General features: G+C 45.8%; 1 protein-coding gene across 1 annotated transcript; it reads left to right on the forward strand.

The window, feature by feature from the left end:
* Positions 1-206: 206 nt before the first annotated feature.
* LOC311113950 (serine/threonine-protein phosphatase 6 regulatory ankyrin repeat subunit A-like) lies at positions 207-13,465 on the forward strand (the record flags this gene model as incomplete). The annotated part of the gene is made up of 21 exons (XM_084189223.1): positions 207-294; positions 558-700; positions 3,861-4,073; positions 4,461-4,539; positions 4,803-4,917; positions 5,192-5,338; positions 6,315-6,383; positions 6,730-6,870; positions 7,802-7,913; positions 8,130-8,156; positions 8,333-8,407; positions 9,297-9,498; positions 9,981-10,068; positions 10,291-10,408; positions 10,632-10,851; positions 11,707-11,872; positions 12,086-12,231; positions 12,358-12,440; positions 12,535-12,617; positions 12,746-12,837; positions 13,043-13,465. 21 exons carry the CDS (start codon positions 207-209, stop codon positions 13,333-13,335), a joined length of 2,700 nt encoding a protein of 899 aa, XP_084045349.1. The 3' UTR covers positions 13,336-13,465.
* Between the last annotated feature and the right edge of the window lie 9,425 nt (positions 13,466-22,890).

A 22,890-nucleotide genomic window follows, 5' to 3' on the forward strand; every position in this document is an offset into this window, starting at 1 on the left:
TGTGTTTGGAGGCATTCTGGGGGGAGGGGGAGGTCAAAGGGGGACTAAAAGGGGAGAAATGTACCATGTCTTTACATGTTATCTTTCATTCATTGTGAATACAAAATATATAATTTTAAAGGGAAGGCTTTGAAGCCAGATTTAGCGGATTTTGCTGTTTAGTTTTCCTCAACCTGTGTTTTGTTTCTCTCTCCTCTCCCTGTTAGATGGTGAGGCTGCTTCTCTCCAGAGGAGCCAACATTAATGCCTTTGACAAGAAGGATCGCCGAGCAATCCACTGGGCTGCTTACATGGGTGATGAGTTTACCACATCATTTACATTCTGACTAATGTCCTTTATACCAATGAATGAATGAATGAATGGACTGTGTGTTAGTCTCACAGCTCAGCTGTATGAGCCACGTCTAGTGTGTTATTATGTCAGAATCATGTACTAAGTAGGTTGATTAGATGTTTTCAGTTGTACTAACATGATGTAGGTGTTGCTTATGGTGCTGTGTACCACTGTAAACTAATCTCTCTCTCTCTCTCGCTCTCGCTCTCTCTACCTACCATAGGGCACATTGAGGTGGTGAAACTGCTGGCCTCTCATGGATCAGAGGTGTCCTGTAAAGACAAGAAGGCCTACACCCCTCTCCACTCTGCAGCCTCCAGTGGAATGATCAGTGTGGTCAAGTACCTCCTGGACCTTGGAGTGGATGTGAGTCAACACGCATTCAAATGTGTAGTCACTGTTCAATTACAACTCAATGAAAATACAGAGCTCTAGTGGGTTGGCGAATGATTTCCTTTCAAGTAATGAAGAGATGGAGGTTGGAGCCAGTGTTTTGGACCAGGGGGTTTTCAGAACCAAGTAATGAAGAGAGAGAGGTTGGACCAGGGGGTTTTCAGAACCAGGTAATGAAGAGAGAGAGGTTGGACCAGGGGGTTTTCAGAACCAGGTAATGAAGAGAGAGAGGTTGGACCAGGGGGTTTTCAGAACCAAGTAATGAAGAGAGAGAGGTTGGACCAGGGGGTTTTCATAACCAAGTAATGAAGAGAGAGAGGTTGGACCAGGGGGTTTTCAGAACCAAGTAATGAAGAGAGAGAGGTTGTACCAGGGGGTTTTCAGAACCAAGTAATGAAGAGAGAGAGGTTGGACCAGGGGGTTTTCAGAACCAAGTAATGAAGAGAGAGAGGTTGGACCAGGGGGTTTTCAGAACCAAGTAATGAAGAGAGAGAGGTTGGACCAGGGGGTTTTCAGAACCAAGTAATGAAGAGAGAGAGGTTGGACCAGGGGGTTTTCAGAACCAAGTAATGAAGAGAGAGAGGTTGGACCAGGGGGTTTTCAGAACCAAGTAATGAAGAGAGAGAGGTTGGACCAGGGGGTTTTCAGAACCAAGTAATGAAGAGAGAGAGGTTGGACCAGGGGGTTTTCATAACCAGGTAATGAAGAGAGAGAGGTTGGACCAGGGGGTTTTCATAACCAAGTAATGAAGAGAGAGAGGTTGGACCAGGGGGTTTTCAGAACCAAGTAATGAAGAGAGAGAGGTTGGACCAGGGGGTTTTCATAACCAGGTAATGAAGAGAGAGAGGTTGGACCAGGGGGTTTTCATAACCAAGTAATGAAGAGAGAGAGGTTGGACCAGGGGGTTTTCATAACCAAGTAATGAAGAGAGAGAGGTTGGACCAGGGGGTTTTCATAACCAAGTAATGAAGAGAGAGAGGTTGGACCAGGGGGTTTTCAGAACCAAGTAATGAAGAGAGAGAGGTTGGACCAGGGGGTTTTCATAACCAAGTAATGAAGAGAGAGAGGTTGGACCAGGGGGTTTTCATAACCAAGTAATGAAGAGAGAGAGGTTGTACCAGGGGGTTTTCAAAACCAAGTAATGAAGAGAGAGAGGTTGGACCAGGGGGTTTTCATAACCAAGTAATGAAGAGAGAGAGGTTGGACCAGGGGGTTTTCAGAACCAAGTAATGAAGAGAGAGAGGTTGGACCAGGGGGTTTTCAGAACCAAGTAATGAAGAGATGGAGGTTGGACCAGGGGGTTTTCAGAACCAAGTAATGAAGAGAGAGAGGTTGTACCAGGGGGTTTTCATAACCAAGTAATGAAGAGAGAGAGGTTGGACCAGGGGGTTTTCAGAACCAAGTAATGAAGAGAGAGAGGTTGGACCAGGGGGTTTTCAGAACCAAGTAATGAAGAGAGAGAGGTTGGACCAGGGGGTTTTCAGAACCAAGTAATGAAGAGAGAGAGGTTGGACCAGGGGGTTTTCATAACCAAGTAATGAAGAGAGAGAGGTTGGACCAGGGGGTTTTCATAACCAAGTAATGAAGAGAGAGAGGTTGGACCAGGGGGTTTTCAGAACCAAGTAATGAAGAGAGAGAGGTTGGACCAGGGGGTTTTCATAACCAAGTAATGAAGAGAGAGAGGTTGGACCAGGGGGTTTTCATAACCAAGTAATGAAGAGAGAGAGGTTGGACCAGGGGGTTTTCAGAACCAAGTAATGAAGAGAGAGAGGTTGGACCAGGGGGTTTTCAGAACCAAGTAATGAAGAGAGAGAGGTTGGACCAGGGGGTTTTCATAACCAAGTAATGAAGAGAGAGAGGTTGGACCAGGGGGTTTTCATAACCAAGTAATGAAGAGAGAGAGGTTGGACCAGGGGGTTTTCATAACCAAGTAATGAAGAGAGAGAGGTTGGACCAGGGGGTTTTCATAACCAAGTAATGAAGAGAGAGAGGTTGGACCAGGGGGTTTTCAGAACCAAGTAATGAAGAGAGAGAGGTTGGACCAGGGGATTTTCATAACCAAGTAATGAAGAGAGAGAGGTTGGACCAGGGGGTTTTCAGAACCAAGTAATGAAGAGCGAGAGGTTGTACCAGGGGGTTTTCATAACCAAGTAATGAAGAGAGAGAGGTTGGACCAGGGGGTTTTCATAACCAAGTAATGAAGAGAGAGAGGTTGGACCAGGGGGTTTTCAGAACCAAGTAATGAAGAGAGAGAGGTTGGACCAGGGGGTTTTCAGAACCAAGTAATGAAGAGAGAGAGGTTGGACCAGGGGGTTTTCATAACCAGGTAATGAAGAGAGAGAGGTTGGACCAGGGGGTTTTCAGAACCAAGTAATGAAGAGAGAGAGGTTGGACCAGGGGGTTTTCAGAACCAAGTAATGAAGAGAGAGAGGTTGGACCAGGGGGTTTTCAGAACCAAGTAATGAAGAGAGAGAGGTTGGACCAGGGGGTTTTCATAACCAAGTAATGAAGAGAGAGAGGTTGGACCAGGGGGTTTTCATAACCAAGTAATGAAGAGAGAGAGGTTGGACCAGGGGGTTTTCATAACCAAGTAATGAAGAGAGAGAGGTTGGACCAGGGGGTTTTCAGAACCAAGTAATGAAGAGAGAGAGGTTGGACCAGGGGGTTTTCATAACCAAGTAATGAAGAGAGAGAGGTTGGACCAGGGGGTTTTCAGAACCAAGTAATGAAGAGAGAGAGGTTGGACCAGGGGGTTTTCAGAACCAAGTAATGAAGAGAGAGAGGTTGGACCAGGGGGTTTTCAGAACCAAGTAATGAAGAGAGAGAGGTTGGACCAGGGGGTTTTCATAACCAAGTAATGAAGAGAGAGAGGTTGGACCAGGGGGTTTTCATAACCAAGTAATGAAGAGAGAGAGGTTGGACCAGGGGGTTTTCAGAACCAAGTAATGAAGAGAGAGAGGTTGGACCAGGGGGTTTTCATAACCAAGTAATGAAGAGATGGAGGTTGGAGCCAGTGTTTTGGGCCAGGGGGTTTTCAGAACCAAGTGACCTGATCAGGAATGTATTGTTTTGTTCCCCCCCCCCCCCCCCCCCCTCTCTCTCTCCACTCTTTTCCCTCCCTTGCTCCCTCCAGATAAATGAGCCCAATGGGTACGGTAACACCCCCCTCCACGTGGCATGCTACAACGGGCAGGACGTGGTGGTGAATGAGCTGATCGAGTGTGGCGCCAACGTGAACCAGGTGAACGAGAAGGGTTTCGCCCCACTCCACTTCACGGCCGCCTCGTGCCATGGGGCGCTCTGCCTGGAGCTGCTGGTGGGCAACGGGGCCCTCGTCAACATCAAGGTGAGGAGACCGGATGACCAACACTGTGTCTGAACTAAATAACACCCTATTCCCTATGTAGTGCACTACTTTTGACCAGGGGCCCATAGAGCAAGGAGCCGTGGTGACACTGGCTGTGTCCCAAATGGCACCCTGTTCCCTTTATAAGTACACTACTTTGGTTCAAAAAGTAGTTCACTATGAAGAGAATAGGGTGCCATTTGCGACGCACACACTGACGCAGCACATGGCTTAGTATTTGGCCCTGGTCTACATTCAAATACCAATGGAATAGGCCTAACAATGCAAACTAAATGCAATCAAGCGCTCCTCCAATACGTGTTTGATTTTGCCTGTGGTCAGCAGCACAGACTGCCGTGTGAACCATCTTTGTCTTTCTATCTGCAGAGTAAAGATGGAAAGACCCCCCTCCACATGACGGCCATCCACGGACGCTTCTCCAGATCTCAAGCCATCATCCAGAATGGTGAGTCGCTGTGAATGCTCTCAACTGAATATATATGAACCAGTAGGCTCTTCAGCATTGTCTTTAGTCTTCAAACCATGATTCACTGGCACAGAGCAATGTTACTTGCAATGTGGTTGAACATGAAGCTTCATGAGGCCTCTAGGGTCAAGTGGTTGACGTGTGTGTGTGTCTGTGTGTGTGTATGTGTGTGTGTGTGTGTGTGTGTGTGTCTGTGTGTGTGTGTCTGTGTGTGTGTGTCTGTGTGTGTGTGTGTTCTGTAGGTGCTGAGATCGACTGTGAAGAAAAGAATGGAAACACACCCCTGCACATCTCTGCTCGCTACGGCCACGAGTTACTCATCAATACACTCATCACGAACGGAGCTGACACAGCCAAGTGAGAACACACACACACACAGTTTCCAGCAATAATGCAACATGCATCTGCAATTCTGTCATTGACCGAATTGCCGCTTGGAGACTATGCTCAACACATTGTGGTGTGTGGGGGGTTGATAGACAGGGCATTGCAGCATGCTGATGTGTTGATCTGCTGTGGGGTTTAATGAGGACTGTGATGTGGTGCTGTTTCCAATCTTAGCTGAATCAACTGTAAGTCACTCTGGATAAGAGTGTCTGCTTAAAGTCTAAAATGTAAAAATGTGTTGCAGGCGAGGCGTCCATGGGATGTTCCCCCTCCACCTGGCTGCTCTCAGTGGGTTCTCTGACTGCTGTCGGAAGCTCCTCTCATCAGGCTTTGATATAGACACCCCTGACGACTTTGGAAGGACCTGTTTACATGCTGCAGCAGCTGTTGGGTGAGTGGACTGGTCCAGGCTTTACACCAAGGAATATTTAGTTCATGAACTGGAAAGCCACCAGAAAGAACAAACACATATTCACACTCTTACATTTCACATTGTTTAGCAGTATAAAAAAATCGTTTAGATCATTAGTGCGGTATCATTTCTGTATAATGTGGTTCCATGCCATGGTGGTATTGACTTGCGCTCTGGTCTAAATTGTCTTTATATCTTCTTGAAAGAGAAGAGAAACCTGCAAACTGCTCTTGCTAGTATCACTTTTTATTATAGCTTTTATTAGCATTATAAAAACAGTGATACTAGCAAGAGCAGTGTACGGGTTTCTCTTTTCTTTAAGGTTCTCATTGTTACCATCCACCTGATAGCTCAGATGTGAAAGGGCCTTTCTGAACTTGATATCTTGTTACCATCCACCTGATAGCTCAGATGAACGAGAGCCTTTCTGAACTTGATATCTTGTTACCATCCACCTGATAGCTCAGATGTACGAGAGCCTTTCTGAACTTGATATCTTGTTACCATCCACCTGATAGCTCAGATGTACGAGAGCCTTTCTGAACTTGATATCTTGTTACCATCCACCTGATAGCTCAGATGAACGAGAGCCTTTCTGAACTTGATATCTTGTTACCATCCACCTGATAGCTCAGATGTACGAGAGCCTTTCTGAACTTGATATCTTGTTACCATCCACCTGATAGCTCAGATGTACGAGAGCCTTTCTGAACTTGATATCTTGTTACCATCCACCTGATAGCTCAGATGTACGAGAGCCTTTCTGAACTTGATATCTTGTTACCATCCACCTGATAGCTCAGATGTACGAGAGCCTTTCTGAACTTGATATCTTGTTACCATTCACCTGATAGCTCAGATGTACGAGGGCCTTTCTGAACTTGATATCTTGTTACCATCCACCTGATAGCTCAGATGTACGAGAGCCTTTCTGAACTTGATATCTTGTTACCAGGAACCTGGACTGTCTGAATCTGCTGCTCAACACAGGGGCAGACTTCAACAGAAAGGACAGCTTCGGAAGGTCTGTCTGTGGCATCAAATAACTTTCATATGTGATCTTTATGATAATGGGGAATATAGTATAGGGGCATATAGGAATTATTATGGGAAATATTGGGCGGCAGGTAGCCTAGCGGTTAAGAGCGTTGGGTCAGTAACCGAAAGGTTGCTGGTTCAAATCCCCTAGCTGACTAGGTGAAAAATGTGTCTATGTGCACTGCAGCAAGGCACTTAACCCTAATTGCTCCTGTAAGTCGCACTGGATAAGAGTGTCTGCTAAATGACGTAAATGTAAAATGTAAATGTTATACAGCTCCAATAAGCTGTTTCTGTTGTTGATGTTGAATGGTTTCTGTGCGTTCTTCTAGGAGTCCTCTGCATTATGCGGCAGCCAATTGTAACTACCAGTGTCTGTTTGCCTTGGTGGGGTCTGGGGCCAGTGTGAACGATCTGGATAAAAGGGGTTGCACCCCGCTCCACTACGCTGCTGCCTCCGACACAGACGGAAAGTACGTCTCACACCTCTCTTACTGTTGTGTGTGTTGTGGTGCCATGACCTTTCACATTTCACTGTAGTCTGGAGAGTATGTTGTGGTGCCATGACCTTTCACATTTCACTGTAGTCTGGAGAGTATGTTGTGGTGCCATGACCTTTCACATTTCACTGTAGTCTGGAGAGTATGTTGTGGTGCCATGACCTTTCACATTTCACTGTAGTCTGGAGAGTATGTTGTGGTGCCATGACCTTTCACATTTCATTGTAGTCTGGAGAGTATGTTGTGGTGCCATGACCTTTCACATTTCACTGTAGTCTGGAGAGTATGTTGTGGTGCCATGACCTTTCACATTTCACTGTAGTCTGGAGAGTATGTTGTGGTGCCATGACCTTTCACATTTCACTGTAGTCTGGAGAGTATGTTGTGGTGCCATGACCTTTCACATTTCACTGTAGTCTGGAGAGTATGTTGTGGTGCCATGACCTTTCACATTTCACTGTAGTCTGGAGAGTATGTTGTGGTGCCATGACCTTTCACATTTCACTGTAGTCTGGAGAGTATGTTGTGGTACCATGACCTTTCACATTTCACTGTAGTCTGGAGAGTATGTTGTGGTGCCATGACCTTTCACATTTCACTGTAGTCTGGAGAGTATGTTGTGGTGCCATGACCTTTCACATTTCATTGTAGTCTGGAGAGTATGTTGTGGTGCCATGACCTTTCACATTTCACTGTAGTCTGGAGAGTATGTTGTGGTGCCATGACCTTTCACATTTCACTGTAGTCTAGAGTATGTTGTTGGTCGTGTTTGAATACATACTAGTGTTAAATCTGCAGTGTGAAAGCTTGGCCACGTCTCCTTTGGGAAAGTGTCTCTGCTTGCTTATCTGTCTGTCTTGATGTTGGTATAATGATTAGTGAACTCTTGACCTCTGACCTCTAGGTGTCTGGAATATTTGCTGCGAAACGACGCTAACCCAGGGATCAGGGACAATCAGGGCTACAACGCAGTCCATTACGCGTCTGCGTACGGACACCGCCTCTGTCTGGAGCTGGTGAGTCAGAACCACAGGGGACTAGACGCCCTGCATTCACAGACCATTTTGTCTGCGTCCCAAATGAATGTAGGGCCCATAGGGCTCTGGTCAAAAGTAATGCACTATATAGGGAATAGGGTGCCATTTGGGACAGACGTTGATATTCAGTAGGTTTTAAGGTGTGGTTGCATGTTTGTCGTGGCCGCATCGTCACTCTTGATGTTCTTTTTCCAGATTGCAAGTGAAACACCTTTAGATGTGGTAAGTACCAGTTGGTTACTTTTCCTCACACTAGCTTGTTTAAGATACGAATGCAACACCCCAGTATGTCTGCAGGGGCTGGTCACTGAGATTTACAACATGAAACATGCTACTAGACTAACCTTCAAAGTAAATATGTTACAAGTCTAAACTGGCCCGTCCTTGTCTTTCCCCAGCTAATGGAAACCTCGGGGACAGACATCCTGAACGACTCTGATGTCAGAGCTCCCATCAGCCCCCTACACTTAGCTGTGAGTAAAGCCTACCTGCTCCTGTAGGGGTCTCGCCACATGACAAATGGCACCCTATTCCCTATTTAGTGCACTACTTTTGACCAGAGCCTTATGGGCCCAGATCAAAAGTACTGCACTACATGGGAAATAGGGTGCTATCTGGGATGCAGGCATGGTGTTGTTTTTCCACGAAAAGTTGATTGTCCAGACACTCACACACCATGTTCCTATCTGTTCCTGATTAGTGTAAAATACATGCATATTTTGACACGGTGATGATGAGGATGATTTCCTTATTTTGCCATTTGAGTTAATCAACCTCCAACAGAGGAGAAGTAGAGTGTTTCTAAATCTCACGCTTGGCAGGGACCTTCGATGTTGATGCTGGGCGGGAGAAAAAATGGGCACCCGATTTGAGAGACACTGGTCTACTTTAGGGGTCTAGGACTGTTTCTGTTCAGGCATACCACTGGTCTACTATAGGACATTGATTATATTAAGAGTGTATATCTGTTCAGGCGCACCACTGGTCTACTATAGGACATTGATTATATTAGGAGTGTATTTCTGTTCAGGCGTACCACTGGTCTACTATAGGACATTGATTATATTAAGAGTGTATATCTGTTCTGGCATACCACTGGTCTACTATAGGACATTGATTATATTAGGAGTGTATATCTGTTCTGGCATACCACTGGTCTACTATAGGACATTGATTATATTAGGAGTGTATATCTGTTCAGGCATACCACTGGTCTACTATAGGACATTGATTATATTAGGAGTGTATTTCTGTTCAGGCGTACCACTGGTCTACTATAGGACATTGATTATATTAGGAGTGTATATGTGTTCAGGCATACCACTGGACTTTGCTTCAGACTGTGTGTTTGTTTCCATTCAGGCGTACCACGGCCACCACCATGCTATGGAGGTCCTGGTTCAGTCTCTGCTGGATCTAGACGTGAGGAACAGCCAGGGGCGCACCCCTCTGGACCTGGCTGCCTTTAAAGGCCATGTGGAGTGTGTTGACGTCCTCATCAACCAGGGAGCCTCCATCCTGGTTAAAGACTTCACCCTGAAGAGGACCCCCATCCACGCTGCAGGTACGCATAGGATATCACGTAAGACCTAGAGATTCTGTAATTCAAAAGTTTTCCTTACCAAGATGGACATTTGTTTGGTCATGTTGCTAGGACGCCAATGTCCACTCTAGGGATATTATATAGCATAGTGTGAAAATGCCCACTACACACTGATCTAAGGTCATTTTTTGTCATTATTGCTGAGGATCTGGGGAGGGTAAGCTGATCCTAGATCAGTGCACAGGGGGACTTCTATCCAGAGCCAGGTACACAGCTAGCAGGTGACAGGCTTCGAGGGCCTCAGCCCCAAAATGTTTTATTATCTGCTGTGTTAACATCATGAGGATGTCATCTACCAATACCACTGTTCTAGAAATCTGTCTGTTCATGTGAAGGTAATAGTCGTCCAGCAATCAGCTCATATCCTCTCTGTTTAGCCTCCTCTAGCTACCAACGGTCAATCATCTCACATTCTTATATCCTCTCTGTTTATCCTCCTCTAGCTACCAACGGTCATTCGGAGTGTTTGCGTTTGCTGATTGGAAATGCTGACCTCCAGAGTCCAGTGGACGTTCAAGACGGGAATGGACAGTAAGTCAATTGGGTTTTGGATACAATTCCTGAAATAAAGAGATTTTGACACTAGTTCTACGTCCCAAATGGCACCCTATGCCCTACTTGGTGCACTACTTTAAACCAGAACCCTATGGGCTCGGGTCAAAAGTAGTGTACCATATAGGGAATAGGTTGCCATTTGGGACTCAGCCTGGTTATTACCAGTTTGTAATATGACCTTGTTGTCTTGTGTATCAGAACCCCTCTGATGCTGTCAGTGCTGAGCGGACACACAGACTGTGTGTACTCACTGCTCAACAAGGGAGCCAGCGTAGAAGCCAAAGACAAGTGGGGCAGAACAGCGCTACACAGAGGGGTGAGGAGGAGAGCTGGCTGTATACGCTCACACACAGAAAGAGACGGGGAGGCTCAAATATACATATTATCTTCAGAAAAGTAGTTGTCCATGGGTAGTGGTGTATTCATCCCTGTAGGGGGACCTGCCTCCAGACATCATTTGTAATAATTGATGATTCATTATTATATCATTGATTATTAGTTATTCAAATCCATTCTTGTCTCCCTGCCCTTCCTCCCAGGCGTTGACGGGTCATGAGGAGTGTGTGGAGGCCCTGCTGCAGCACAGCGCCAGCCTCCTGGTTCGGGACTGTAAGGGGCGGACCCCTGTCCACCTGGCGGCGGCATCCGGACACATCGGGGTGCTGGGGGGACTCCTACACGCCGCCCAGTCAGTGGAGACCCTCCCCGTCATCACAGACAACCAGGGCTACACGCCACTACACTGGGCCTGCTACAACGGTACGTACTGGACTAACGGAACACTAGATATTTTCTGATTTTCTCTCTTCAGCACCGTAAACATGTCCCTGAATTAGGCAGGCCATACAACTAGGGGTGTAACGATTCGATTTGTATCACGATTCGTGGTTGTCGATACGATTCAAGGACGATATTGGTTCATTTAGAACGATACGATCCGAAACGATTCAGTGACTTGAAATCGATTCAGTAACCTTTTAGCCAAAAATTCAACCAGTGTGACTGAAATAAATACCTGGATACTGGACAGTGCAGGTGAAGTTTCCTAGATTCCTGTTTCTTGTAAGGACCGCAATGGTGGCTTGATAATTTCTCGCTCGTCGGCTTCTCCTCTGTCGTCCGCCATGCTATGTTTTGTTGTCTTTGCGCCTTTGCGCTGCTGCTGGCGTGGGGCGATGACGTCACGGATAGGCAGACTGAATCGAGTAATGTTTAAAGCCTTTATCATTAAAAGTGCTAAGAAAAAACATCCATATAAAGTCTGACGTGCTTAAATCCAATGGGTTATTTCCTAGTATCGATACAATCGATTTATTACATTTTAAAACGATGTTAGAGTGATATATGTTGTCCAAAAGGCCAACTCACCGAGCACAGATCGATGTAGTTGGATCATAGGAATATAAATCGATACATCGATGTAGTAGATGGATCGTTACACCCCTACATACAACGGTACGTACTGACTAACTGGACTGTAGCTCTGTTCTCTCCTCCATGAAGTGTACACTCATTCACTCCCTCTTGTGGCTTGAAAAGCATTCGATTGGTGTGGACGGAGCCATGTGGGGGAATGAACAAGACTACAACAGAATTAGGGGTTATGACTCTCAGTGGAGGACCTTACACTGAAACAGGACTTTGTCATAGCATATGTCACCGAGGGCAACTCGTTCAGCCCCCTCCACTGTGCTGTGATCAATGACAACGAGGGGGCTGCAGAGATGCTGATTGACACTCTGGGGCCGGCCATTGTCAACGCCACTGACACCAAGAACCGGTAACTACAGCACATGACAAAGTCCTTTTCTTCTGGAGAATAATGTTGTCTTGGGAATAAAATGACCTCTGGGGTTGGATGAGGGATTGTAGATTACTTTTAATACATCTATTAGTGATTTTATATTTCTATGGTATAAACAGGGTTAATTGAACAAACTTGTTTATAACAGTCCTACATGATATCGGTGAAATAAGTTTCCTCTCTCTCCAGGACCCCCCTGCATGCGGCGGCTTTCACGGACCACGTGGAGTGTCTTCAGCTGCTGCTAGGCCACAACGCCCAGGTCAACTCCCCCGATGCCTCCGGGAAGACCTCCCTCATGATGGCTGCTGAGAACGGACAAACCAACGCTGTCGGTACGCAGCCCCCTCTCCTCCGCTTTGCCTCGCCCAGCCGGCTTAAGTTCAACATGTCTGTTTTACATTTTAATAAGTCGCTTCATTTCCTAATTGAGTTTCTTTATGTTTCTCTGTCTGTGTCAGAGCTGTTGGTGAGCAGTGCCAAAGCAGAGCTCACCCTGCAGGATGCAGTCAAGAACACTGCTCTTCATCTGGCCTGCAGTAAGGTGAGCATCCCCACATGAAGATGACGTTCATCTGAACAGTTGGCTCTCTCTGGTTGACATTTTGGTCTGACATGTTTGACTCTGGTTTTTAAAGGGGCATGAAACCAGTGCTTTGTTGATATTGGAGAAGATTACAGACAGGAACCTCATCAACTCGACTAACGCAGCCTTACAGACGTACGTATGGTTCAGCTGTATTAATTGGGCCAGAAGAATTAGAAGAAGTGCACTATATAGGGAATAGTCTGGCATTTGGGAGGTATCCTCATTTGCTGCTGGCTAATCTGACGGTACTTTCTCCTCAGGCCGTTACACGTTGCAGCCAGAAATGGTCTGACGGTGGTGGTTCAGGAGCTACTAGTGAAGGGTGCTAGCGTGCTAGCAGTCGATGACAATGGTAAGATCCATAACGCTAACACCGTTTTCTTCTGTACTTCTCTTCTCAATGTGTCCACAAATGTTTCTCTCTAGTCCACTGCTTGGTTATTGTCTTAACTTTGTATCTCCTAGCCTGCTGTTATTTCATGTTTTTCACCAAAAGTGTTATAGTAAACGGTGATGCTCCTGAAGTGACCCTCTGCTGTTCTGTTTGAACCCCTCAGGTTACACGCCTGCCTTGGCCTGCGCCCCCAACAAAGACGTGGCGGACTGCCTGGCGCTGATCCTGGCCACCATGATGCCCGTGTCCCCCTGCAACCCGGCGCCCAGCCTGTCCTTCAGTGCCATTAACCACTACACCACCAGCCCCTCCAAGAGTGTGACCTTCGACAGCCTGCCCGTGCTGCGCAGCGAGCACAGCTCCTACTGCAGCTTCAACAACATCGGCCACCGCGACCACGATGGAGGCTTCTACAAGGATGAGGAACTCAACGACTCAGACTCAGAGACATACTGAGGGGGGTGGTGGTCGCTGCCCAGGAGGGGAGCCAAGGGTAGGCGGATGGACAGTGAAGTGGGGCAGAGGCCACAAACAAATCCACACATACACACCGTGTCTTAAATCACCACAGCCAGCTTTGGGAGGGCACGAGCCGAGACAGTCCGCACAGGAGCCTTAAGAGTCCTGCAGATGGAGAGAGAGAAATGGAGGGAGGGAGGGAGAGGGGGAGGCACAACAGGCTGGCTGGCCACACTCATCCTCTCGTACCACCAGGTGTCCTTCCAGCAGATACTGGACTTCAGAGGAACTGCTGCTGCTATACCCCACCTTTACCTTTACCCACAAAGGTCCTAAACGGTAGAAACTGTCCAGCCAACAGACAGACGGACACCTTATGACGGCAATAACCTGTAGTCCAAGGGGATAGTAGCACTTCACTGAGTGAAAAACAGACATGGACCAAAAGATGCGGAAGAAGCCTTTTCAAAACCTGTTTTGACAGTAGAAATGGGATTGAGCGTTTTGGCCTGAGAAAAAACATAAGGAGTGATGTTTCATTTAAGTTTTATGAGAGTGATGGTCATGTTTATCCGCACACTAAGACAGTCAGAACGCACCTAGCCTCTTGTCTGTAATCCATGTGGGAGGAGGGGAAATCATTTATTTTTTATGAACAAACATTTTAATAATATCATTCATGTCTTAAGCTCCTGACCCTCTGTGGGAACCAAAGAATCGTAGTATTTGCTCTCATGAGTAATTTCAAAGAATTTCCATCCCCAATGGCACCCTATTCCCTTTATAGTACACTACTTTTGACCAGGGCCATAGGGTTCTGGTCAAAAGTAGTGTACTCTATAAAGAATAGGGTGCCATTTAGATTTTGCATTTGTATGTGAGCGACAGGACTTTTTACATTTGCGTTATTAAACCTACCTGTCCTTTGCCCTCTAGAAAATATTTTAGAAAGTAAATTATTAATTCATGTATTCTTTCTTGTGATATTTATGTCATCATTTTGTGCCTTCTTTAGTTACTGAGGGGAGGTTAGGAGAGTAGGGGCAGCTGTATGAGTGAAAACAATGATGCACACTAAGTAATACAACGTTTGTGAAAAGCACTGATACTATTCCGAGGCATACGAGGGGGAAAACATGCCTCCCTTGGAGAGGAGAAACACTGTAAACCAATGGTAGGACAGCAGCATTTAGATTTTCTTCTGTTGAAAAAAATATATATATATTATTTGTCTTGGTCTTATAATCAATGTATTTTGACAGGTTTTGCTTGCTTAACTTCTTCAAAAAAATGAAACCACTCAAACCTTTTATGTGATTGCTTGTTCAAACCCCCGTTTTTGTCTCTTTTTTAAAATAATTTTAACTGGAAATATGTACAATACATATGCTATGTTCGTCAAATCAGGATCAGGAGGTTCACAGGTTTTTTCGTGTCCTTTTTTTCTTTAAAAGGATTAAACTAGCATGTACATATGAAATAGTGACTGAATCGAAACTCCCATGAATTCTTTCAGTATCTGAAGATTGCTGTATATTTTATGAGTAATAAAATAAAGAAATGAGTTATGTTATTTAATAATGAACTATGGGTTATCTGTTTTATGTGACAACCGCAGTATCAATTTCTAGGTGACAGTGGTGCTAATCCCAAAAGAAAGGCTACATACAACAAGGAACAAGAAGTCTATTGGCAAAGTGATGAATATTGCATGTACCTTGGCCTAACGGTGTGGGTTATGTATTTTATTTTTCATGGCGTCCTCAACATTACAGTTTTAAGGGCAACTATAGCCTAAATTTGTTTACAACTCGCAGGATTTCCATACATGAGCTTTCAACAACACAGAGTGTTGCATCAGCACGAGATCGAAAGTGCGTCAAATCTGTACAGGTCATTGTTACGTCATCACTGATAAACGTTGAAACTGATGAAAAACCGCTGGAGCAGTTCAGTCTAAACCTCCCTAGTGCTGGAGGATTGCGTTTGTTTTCGCTCTGGATGCGCGTTCATTTTGGCAAGGAAATGTGCTGATTTTGCAAGGAGATGGAGAATAAAGAGTTCAAGGTAGGCATGTTATTTATTTTTAAATCTTCAATTATATTAATTACTGTGGATTAAATATTGTTTAACAAATGAAATAATGTGCTATTCATGCTGTAATATCAAACTAGAAAGTCTATGGCCGGGGAGTCATGAGAGTTGGCTAAAGGTACAGTAGGGTCAAATGGGGGTCAAAGGTTATGACAGCACCTTCATAATTTCGTCCAAAATGGCACCCTATTCCCTATGTAGGCTAGTGTACTACTTTTGACCAGGAGCCATAGAAGGGTTGGCTGACGTCACGAAAACGATGCCCGCGCATCGATGGCCCGAAGTCGTGTATCTTGTTATGATTCTGAACCTCAGCTAACAACAAGCTGCCATGTGGGGAATCGTAGCTCTGTGGCATGTTTCAGCTTGTTGTATGGTGTTATTGATACCATGTCTTGTTTTGAGGTGTTTTGACTGATATCATGTCTATGCAATGACTCAAATTCGCTACCTAGCTAATGTTGATAAAACAAGTTTACTGGAGAACGGAGACCAAGTAGAGACTTTCGGACAAGGTGGATGATTGTATAATATAAGGCAGTTTATTCAGAGGTAAAGATATCTGAAAATAGCGTGCACGGACGCGTTCGTCAACCTCGTAGGGAGATATCTGAGAGCGCGCCCCTAACCATTGTGTGCTGACATTTTATACAATAAAATAAAGTAGGTTGATTCTAGTAGTTCTGATCTCCCCATTGGTCCTGATGAGTTGGTCGAGGTCATCTCCATTTCATTGGCTCTGAGTCGGGTTCTCTGTCTCCAGCCTAAGAGAAGGGGTTGTTTGTGTGTGTGTGCTTAACAATGATGATGTGTGTGTATGTGTGTGTATGTGTGTGTAAGTGTATGTGTATGTGTGTGTGTGTGTATGTGTGTGTGTGTGTATGTGTGTGTGTGTGTATGTGTGTGTGCTTAACAATGATGATGTGTGTGTGTGTGGGGGGGTGTGGGTATGTCCTCAGGGCAATAACTCGTGAGTTTGGGAGGACTTGAGAGACCTATGGCGTGGGTGTTCCCCATGGCCACCTGCTGATAAGGCCAACAAGCTAGAAGTCTTTGTGCATTGTATTAAGTCCCAAGGCCCCAACACAAGATGGGTTATGCACAAGATTTTAGTCAGACCAAGCTTTAACATAATATATTTACCACGACAAATCCCTCTCTTCACGTCTCCCCAGAGACGTGACCAAGTAACAGTAGAGAAGGAAAACTTAAGACGTGACACAAGCTAACAGTGTAATTGGCAAAATAGGGAAAACTTTATCAGAAGATAAAGTTTTAATTCCCCCTCTTCACGTCTCACAAGAGACGTGACATAAAGCTTAAATGCTGCAATTTGGCAAAATAGGGAAAACTTTATCAGAAGATAAAGTTTTACATTCCCCCTCTTCACGTCTCACAAGAGACGTGACAAAAAGCTTAAATGCTATTCATCATCCAGATATCCTTGGTCAGCATCGTCAATAGCAAGCAAAGGAAACATCTGACCGTTATCTGCAGGATGTGGATCAATAGCGGTGGTTATAATCCTGGTTGTCAGCGTCCGTATGCATGGAATGCAACAGCATCCACAAAGCACTAGAATTGCAGCAAAAACAGAGATGGATACAAGTATAGAAGAAACAAGCGTTTTATATTTACCAAACGCATCCATCCAAGAGTCCCACATTGAAGTATCCACCCCTGAGTGGCTCTTCATTTTGCCATTAAGAGTTCGTAACCCTTCCAGGGCGACAGTCAAGCTGCCATCTGTGGCTGTATTGTTGGGAATAAAGGTACAACATTGTTCACCAAACATGGCACATACTCCTCCTTTTTCAGTCAGGAGCATGTCGACAGCAATACGATTTTGGAAAGCCATGAGAGAGGTCGCAGCCAACTGGCCATGCACCGCCTCAAAACCTTGTTGTGTCCAATTGCCTAATTTTTGAACATTAAAATGGACATAATTGATTCTGTCAACATTTTTATTAATTGTGCACCACCAGCAAAATGAAGATTCAAAACCTGCGGCTACTTGGTCAATCAATTTATACTCATCTGGTACCCCCCTAGGGACCCCAATTGCATCAATGTAGGTTGGGTCCCCATGAGTAGGGCCCACAGCGCGCCTGGTCCTGGTAGGAATTAAGTCAGACACATGGGTCACCAGCTCCTGAACACCTGTTGGATGCACAGAAATTGGTAGCAAAAGAGAGACTAGTGCACAGGTGCCTGTGGCATTTCCAGGCAGTCCATCAAACAGATGAACGCCTCCACACCACCACCAGACATCAGCCCTGGAAACAGGTTTAAACTCAGCATTAGACGTATAGATAAACCGACACCATCCAACAGGTACCATACCCAACAATGGTAGACCTTTCGTGAGATTAACACAGGTAAAGTTAGCTCTAGCCACCTGATAGGAAAAAATTGGTTTCTTAGTTGCTTTAGTAACCAAGGGATGAACTACGTCCCATAGTGTACAATTGGCGGAAGGGTTGTCATATTTCATGACAGACAGGAAGCATTCTGGCGTAATGGCGGCAGGGATAATGCGAAGCAATGGCCGTGCCCCCATACAAACCACACAACTCTGATGAGTCACCTTTGCCGCTTCCTCAGTCAACAAGAGCCAGTTGTTAGAAAGGCCAGAGACACCTGTAGCGGTCAGGATTGCATCATCCAAAGTAGGTGGAGTGGTAAGTAAAATAATAGAATTATTCTTATTACCATTTTCATTAATAGCATGTGCTTTTGTGTTATTAATATGACAAATTCGAACCTTCCAATAGACTGGTGCAGTGGTACAGCTTACATAAGGAGCAAGTCTAAAGTCCTGGCAGCCTAATGCAATACCAGGATAGATAGTAAATTTGAGTCCTTTAGAGTTTTTTGTCAAAGTCAAGAGTTTCCTCCATTGTTTTCCTAATGTAGTAGAGGTGCAACTGGACCAGTCATAATTAGTCTCACATACCAAGTTTGTCCAAGTCCAATCGCTATGGGTGACCCCCACTGTCATATACCAGTCCCAGTCACGGTAGTAGGTAAGTTCTCTGAAGTCTACCCACGGCACTGTCGCAGTAGTGGTAACATTAAAGGGTATACATAATGTGGTGCTTCTATACAATTGTCTGGGCCTACAGGAAAGGGTGTTAGAGACAACTTGTCGTTTAGTTACGTGGTGGCTGTGGCTTACATTCTGATCTGGGCTCAATGTGTCGGAGTGCAGGTTGGTCGGACGTATGGTTGTGGCATTGAATGTGTCGTTAGGTTTACTAGTGGGTGTAATGGGTGTCTGTGTCATGTGCTGTACTGACCAGAGTATGATTCCTAGAGTAACCCCAATAGTTACAATCAGCAAAACAAGGAGTGGAGCAGAGCACCCCAGTCTCTCCCATGGTGGTCTGTCCCTCCTCTGTCTTTCCCCTCCAGTATCTGAAGATGGGAGTCTCCTCCACATATTCAGATAGTGTTGGTGTCAAGAATTTGATCCGAATTTAATGTGATTAAATCACTTCTGACTTCAGTCAGGGTTCTGGAAGGAGTTGGTGCTGGTGTACAATGTGTCAAGTGGTGCCAAGGTGCGCCTGATTTACCTTTGACCTGGACTGAGTGTGAAGTAACCTCCTTCACTTCGTACGGTCCAGTCCACCTGGGATCTTGCCACTTTCTCTTGTGAACCTTGATCCTTACCCAGTCGCCAACTTTTACCTTCAGCAGCGCCGGATCTCCCGTCAGCTCCCCCTCTTGGACCTTGTGAATCTGTTTGGAGAGAGCTGCAGAGAGTTCCGTTAGTTTTCTCACATATTCAGACATTACAATTTGTTGTACATCAAGGGCGGGCATATGACCTCCCTCCCTTGGTGGACCAGGCATGACTCTACCAGTCATAATCTCATGTGGAGAGAGATGGGTGCCTGCTCCTGGAGAGGCTCTCATGGCCATCAACGCCAGGGGCAGAGCTTCAACCCACGTCAACTTTGAACCTGCACATACCTTGGCTATCTTAGCCTTCAAAGTTTGATTGGCGCGTTCCACGAGGCCCTGAGATTGCGGCCGGTACACAGACCCAAACTTGTGCACAATGCCGAACCTCTCCTCCACCTGTCTCAGGTGTTGGTTACTGAAATGGGACCCGTTGTCGGATCGAATTTGTCTTGGAACCCCATACCTTGGTATGAGTTCAGTCTGCAGCCACTTAATAACTGACCTAGCATCCTCACGTGCTGTTGGTATTGCCTCAACCCATTTGGAGAATCGATCTACCATTACCAATAAGTACCTTTTCCCATTAGTTACATTATCAGCCCCCATGTCAGTGTAATCTATGCTAATGTCCTGAAAACATGCATTAGGTACTGGGTATGAACCCATGGGTGTTTGGAAAGGTTTCTTTGGGTTGTGGCTGCCACAAATGCTGCACTCATCACAAAACAAGTCTGTCATGTCCTTAATGTGTGGGTGCCACCAAATATGGGAAACCTTCTGTAAAGTTTTGAGTTTCCCTTCATGGGTGGGCCCATGAGCCTCCCGTATCAGCTCGGGGCAGAGATTAGCTGGGGCCACCAACCTGCCGTCATGGCATCTCCAAAGTTCATCAGGTCCTTTGGTGGCTCCCATCTGTCCCCATACCGAGTGCTCATACGGGCCCGCTGTGAATTGTAGTTCCTTTATGTGTTGGTCTGTGAGTTCTGTTCTAGCTGGTTGAGTCTGCAGCACCATCTGTCTTGGAGTGTAGCCCCCAGCTTTCTTGGCTGCTTTGTCAGCTGCATCATTTCCCTCGCTGACTTTGTTCTTGAGTTGCTGATGTCCTTTGCACTTCATGATGGCCACCTGCTCAGGTAGTGAGACTGCTTTTATCAGTCTCTCCATTTGTGCCTTGTGTTTGATCGGAAGGTTTCCTGTTGTGGTGAAGTTACGTCTGACCCATTGTGGTCCATCTGTATGGACTGCTCCATGAGCATATGCTGAGTCAGTGTAGATGTTCACAGTCTTTCCTTCAGCCTTTTCCAGGGCTTGAGTCAAACCAATGATCTCAGCTAGTTGGGCTGAGGCAGGTTGTGGGATGATGTCTGATTCCAGGGTCACGTGTGACCCGTCTGGAAGCTGCTGTACCACTGCATATGCTGCTATGTTCCCTTCTTCTCCTCTATAGCAGCATCCATCGGTGTACAACCATAGATCAGGATTGGTAAGGGGTTCGTTTCCCAAGTCTGGGCGCAGTTTCAGTTCCTGTGCCGCCCTCTCTTCGCAGGAGTGTGCCAACCCTTCTTCTGCATTGAGTGCGTCTGCCATGTTTTTGTCGGTGTTGACAAAAGTAATGTGTGATTGGGTGCATTTATTCTGGATTTTGTTCTTTCTTTCAGCGCTGAACGTGAATTCCTTGCTCATCAGATATGCTGCAACCCCATGGTGCGTATGGATTTCCAATTTGTGGCACATTACCAGGTGGGCGGTTTTTTCAATAGCTTTTGCCACTGCAGCCACGTACCTGGAACATGTTGTCTGACCTGCTTCAATATGGTCCAACTTAGAGGAATGATACATCAGTACTCTTCTCTCCCCCTCTTGTTTCTGAAAAAGGATGGAAGAAGTGAACCCCTCCTTTTCAGAAACATCAAGATGAAATTTGTTTTTGTAGTCGGGTGCTGTCAGAGCTGCTGCCACCGAGAGATCGGTTTTTAGGAGAGCAAATGCTGTCGATGCTTCAGGTGTCCAGGTAAGTGAGGAGTGTAAGTTTCTTGGTCCTGCTTCTCTCACTATTTCTCTCAGTGGTTCAGTCCTGGATGTGTAGTCAGGGATGTGGGTACGGCTGTACCCTGTCAACCCCAGGAAGGACAACATGCCTGACACTGTGATGGGACGTGGATGATGGAGTATGGAATCTCGGTGGGATTTCGAGAGACCAGCACCTTCTCCTGAGATTTCTCTGCCAAGGAAAAGGACAGTTCTGCGACAGGACTGGACTTTGCTCATTTTGACCTTGTAGCCTTTGACAGCCAAGAAGTCAAGTAGGGTTTTTGTCATTTGTAGACAGAGATCAGATGTGGGAGCCCCCAGCAAAAGGTCGTCTACATATTGGATGAGTATCACTCCTTCAGGGATTTTCAATTCAGTCAGGTGTGTCTTCAAGATATGATTGAAGATTCCGGGAGAACACCTGTAACCCTGTGGAAGAACCGAATACGTATACTGTTGATGTTCATATGTGAAGGCAAAGAGAGGCTGTGAAGCCTCATCCAGTGGAATGCTGAAGAAGGCATTAGCCAGATCCACAACGGTGAAGTATTGGTGTTTTGGTGAGAGATTACTCAGTGTAATGTGAGGGTCAGGGACAGGTAGGTCAATGGGTGCAGTGACGTCGTTCACTGCTCGGAAGTCTTGTACCATCCGGTATGTTTCGCCTCCTGCTTTCAAGACTGGTAAGATTGGTGTGTTCCATGGAGACACAGTGCGATATATGACACGAGCTCCCAACAACCCATCTATGGTTGGTTTGATCCCCCTGGTCTGTTCAGGTTTCAGACGGTACTGTGTTCGGTAGATAGGAATTTGATCAGGGTTGAGTAAGGTGATGGTGACTGGTTCCACCTGTAGTTGTCCAACATCAAATGGGGTGTGTGTCCATATGCCTTCATCAATGGTGGAAAGCAGTGCTTGTGATGAGGGGTGGTCTGTGTAAGGTTTACCATGGTGTCTTGGGAGAGTCAAACGTTCAGGAAGGCAATGTTCCTCTGTGTCAACTGTCATAAACCTCCACATGTTCTCAGTGGTGGCTTTGGTTATTCCTGGAGTTTGGGTGGGTTCCCACTGGAGTTTGGATGCTCTTCTGATCATAGGCCCAAGGCTCCTTGCTTCAAAACCGTTTCCAACTGCCAGTGTAACATGGGGAGCAGATTCTTCACCCAGTAGGTACCAGTATTTCAAATGGGAAGGTAGGATAACCGGAGCAGCCACTCCTTCCTGTCCACACACTATGGTACAACATCTGATTGTTGGTGTCAGGTGCATCATGTTTTCATCCCAGTCATCGGTATATGGGTTGACATCATTATCAGTCACATTAAGTGTACAGTGGATTTCAGCTTGAGGAGTCTTGTATGGGTGAAATGTGTAAATGAGTTGTCTCAGCTGGTTGAACTTGAATTGAACCTCAGGGGTTCCTTGGCCGGATTCGATGCACTTCAACCAGTATATTTCTTGGGTCAGGGAGAGCACTGGGGTTGGGATGATGGGTAGCATCAGCACCCTAACTGGATGAACTGGTGTGGAGGTAATGGGATCAATGGAAACCTCCACACCCTTTTCGGTAAGGTAGATTGAACATTTCAGTTTGCACAATAGGTCCCTTCCCAATAGGTTGATTGGACAGTTGGGACAATATAGGAATTGATGCTTCAAATTGGAAGGGCCCCATTGGAAGAGCAATGGTATGGTCTTGTTTTGTGCTTCGGGTGTTCCTGATACCCCCACCAC

This window comes from Coregonus lavaretus (assembly GCF_964263955.1).
Source record: "Coregonus lavaretus genome assembly, contig: HAP1_SCAFFOLD_629, whole genome shotgun sequence".
Lineage (NCBI taxonomy): Eukaryota > Metazoa > Chordata > Actinopteri > Salmoniformes > Salmonidae > Coregonus > Coregonus lavaretus.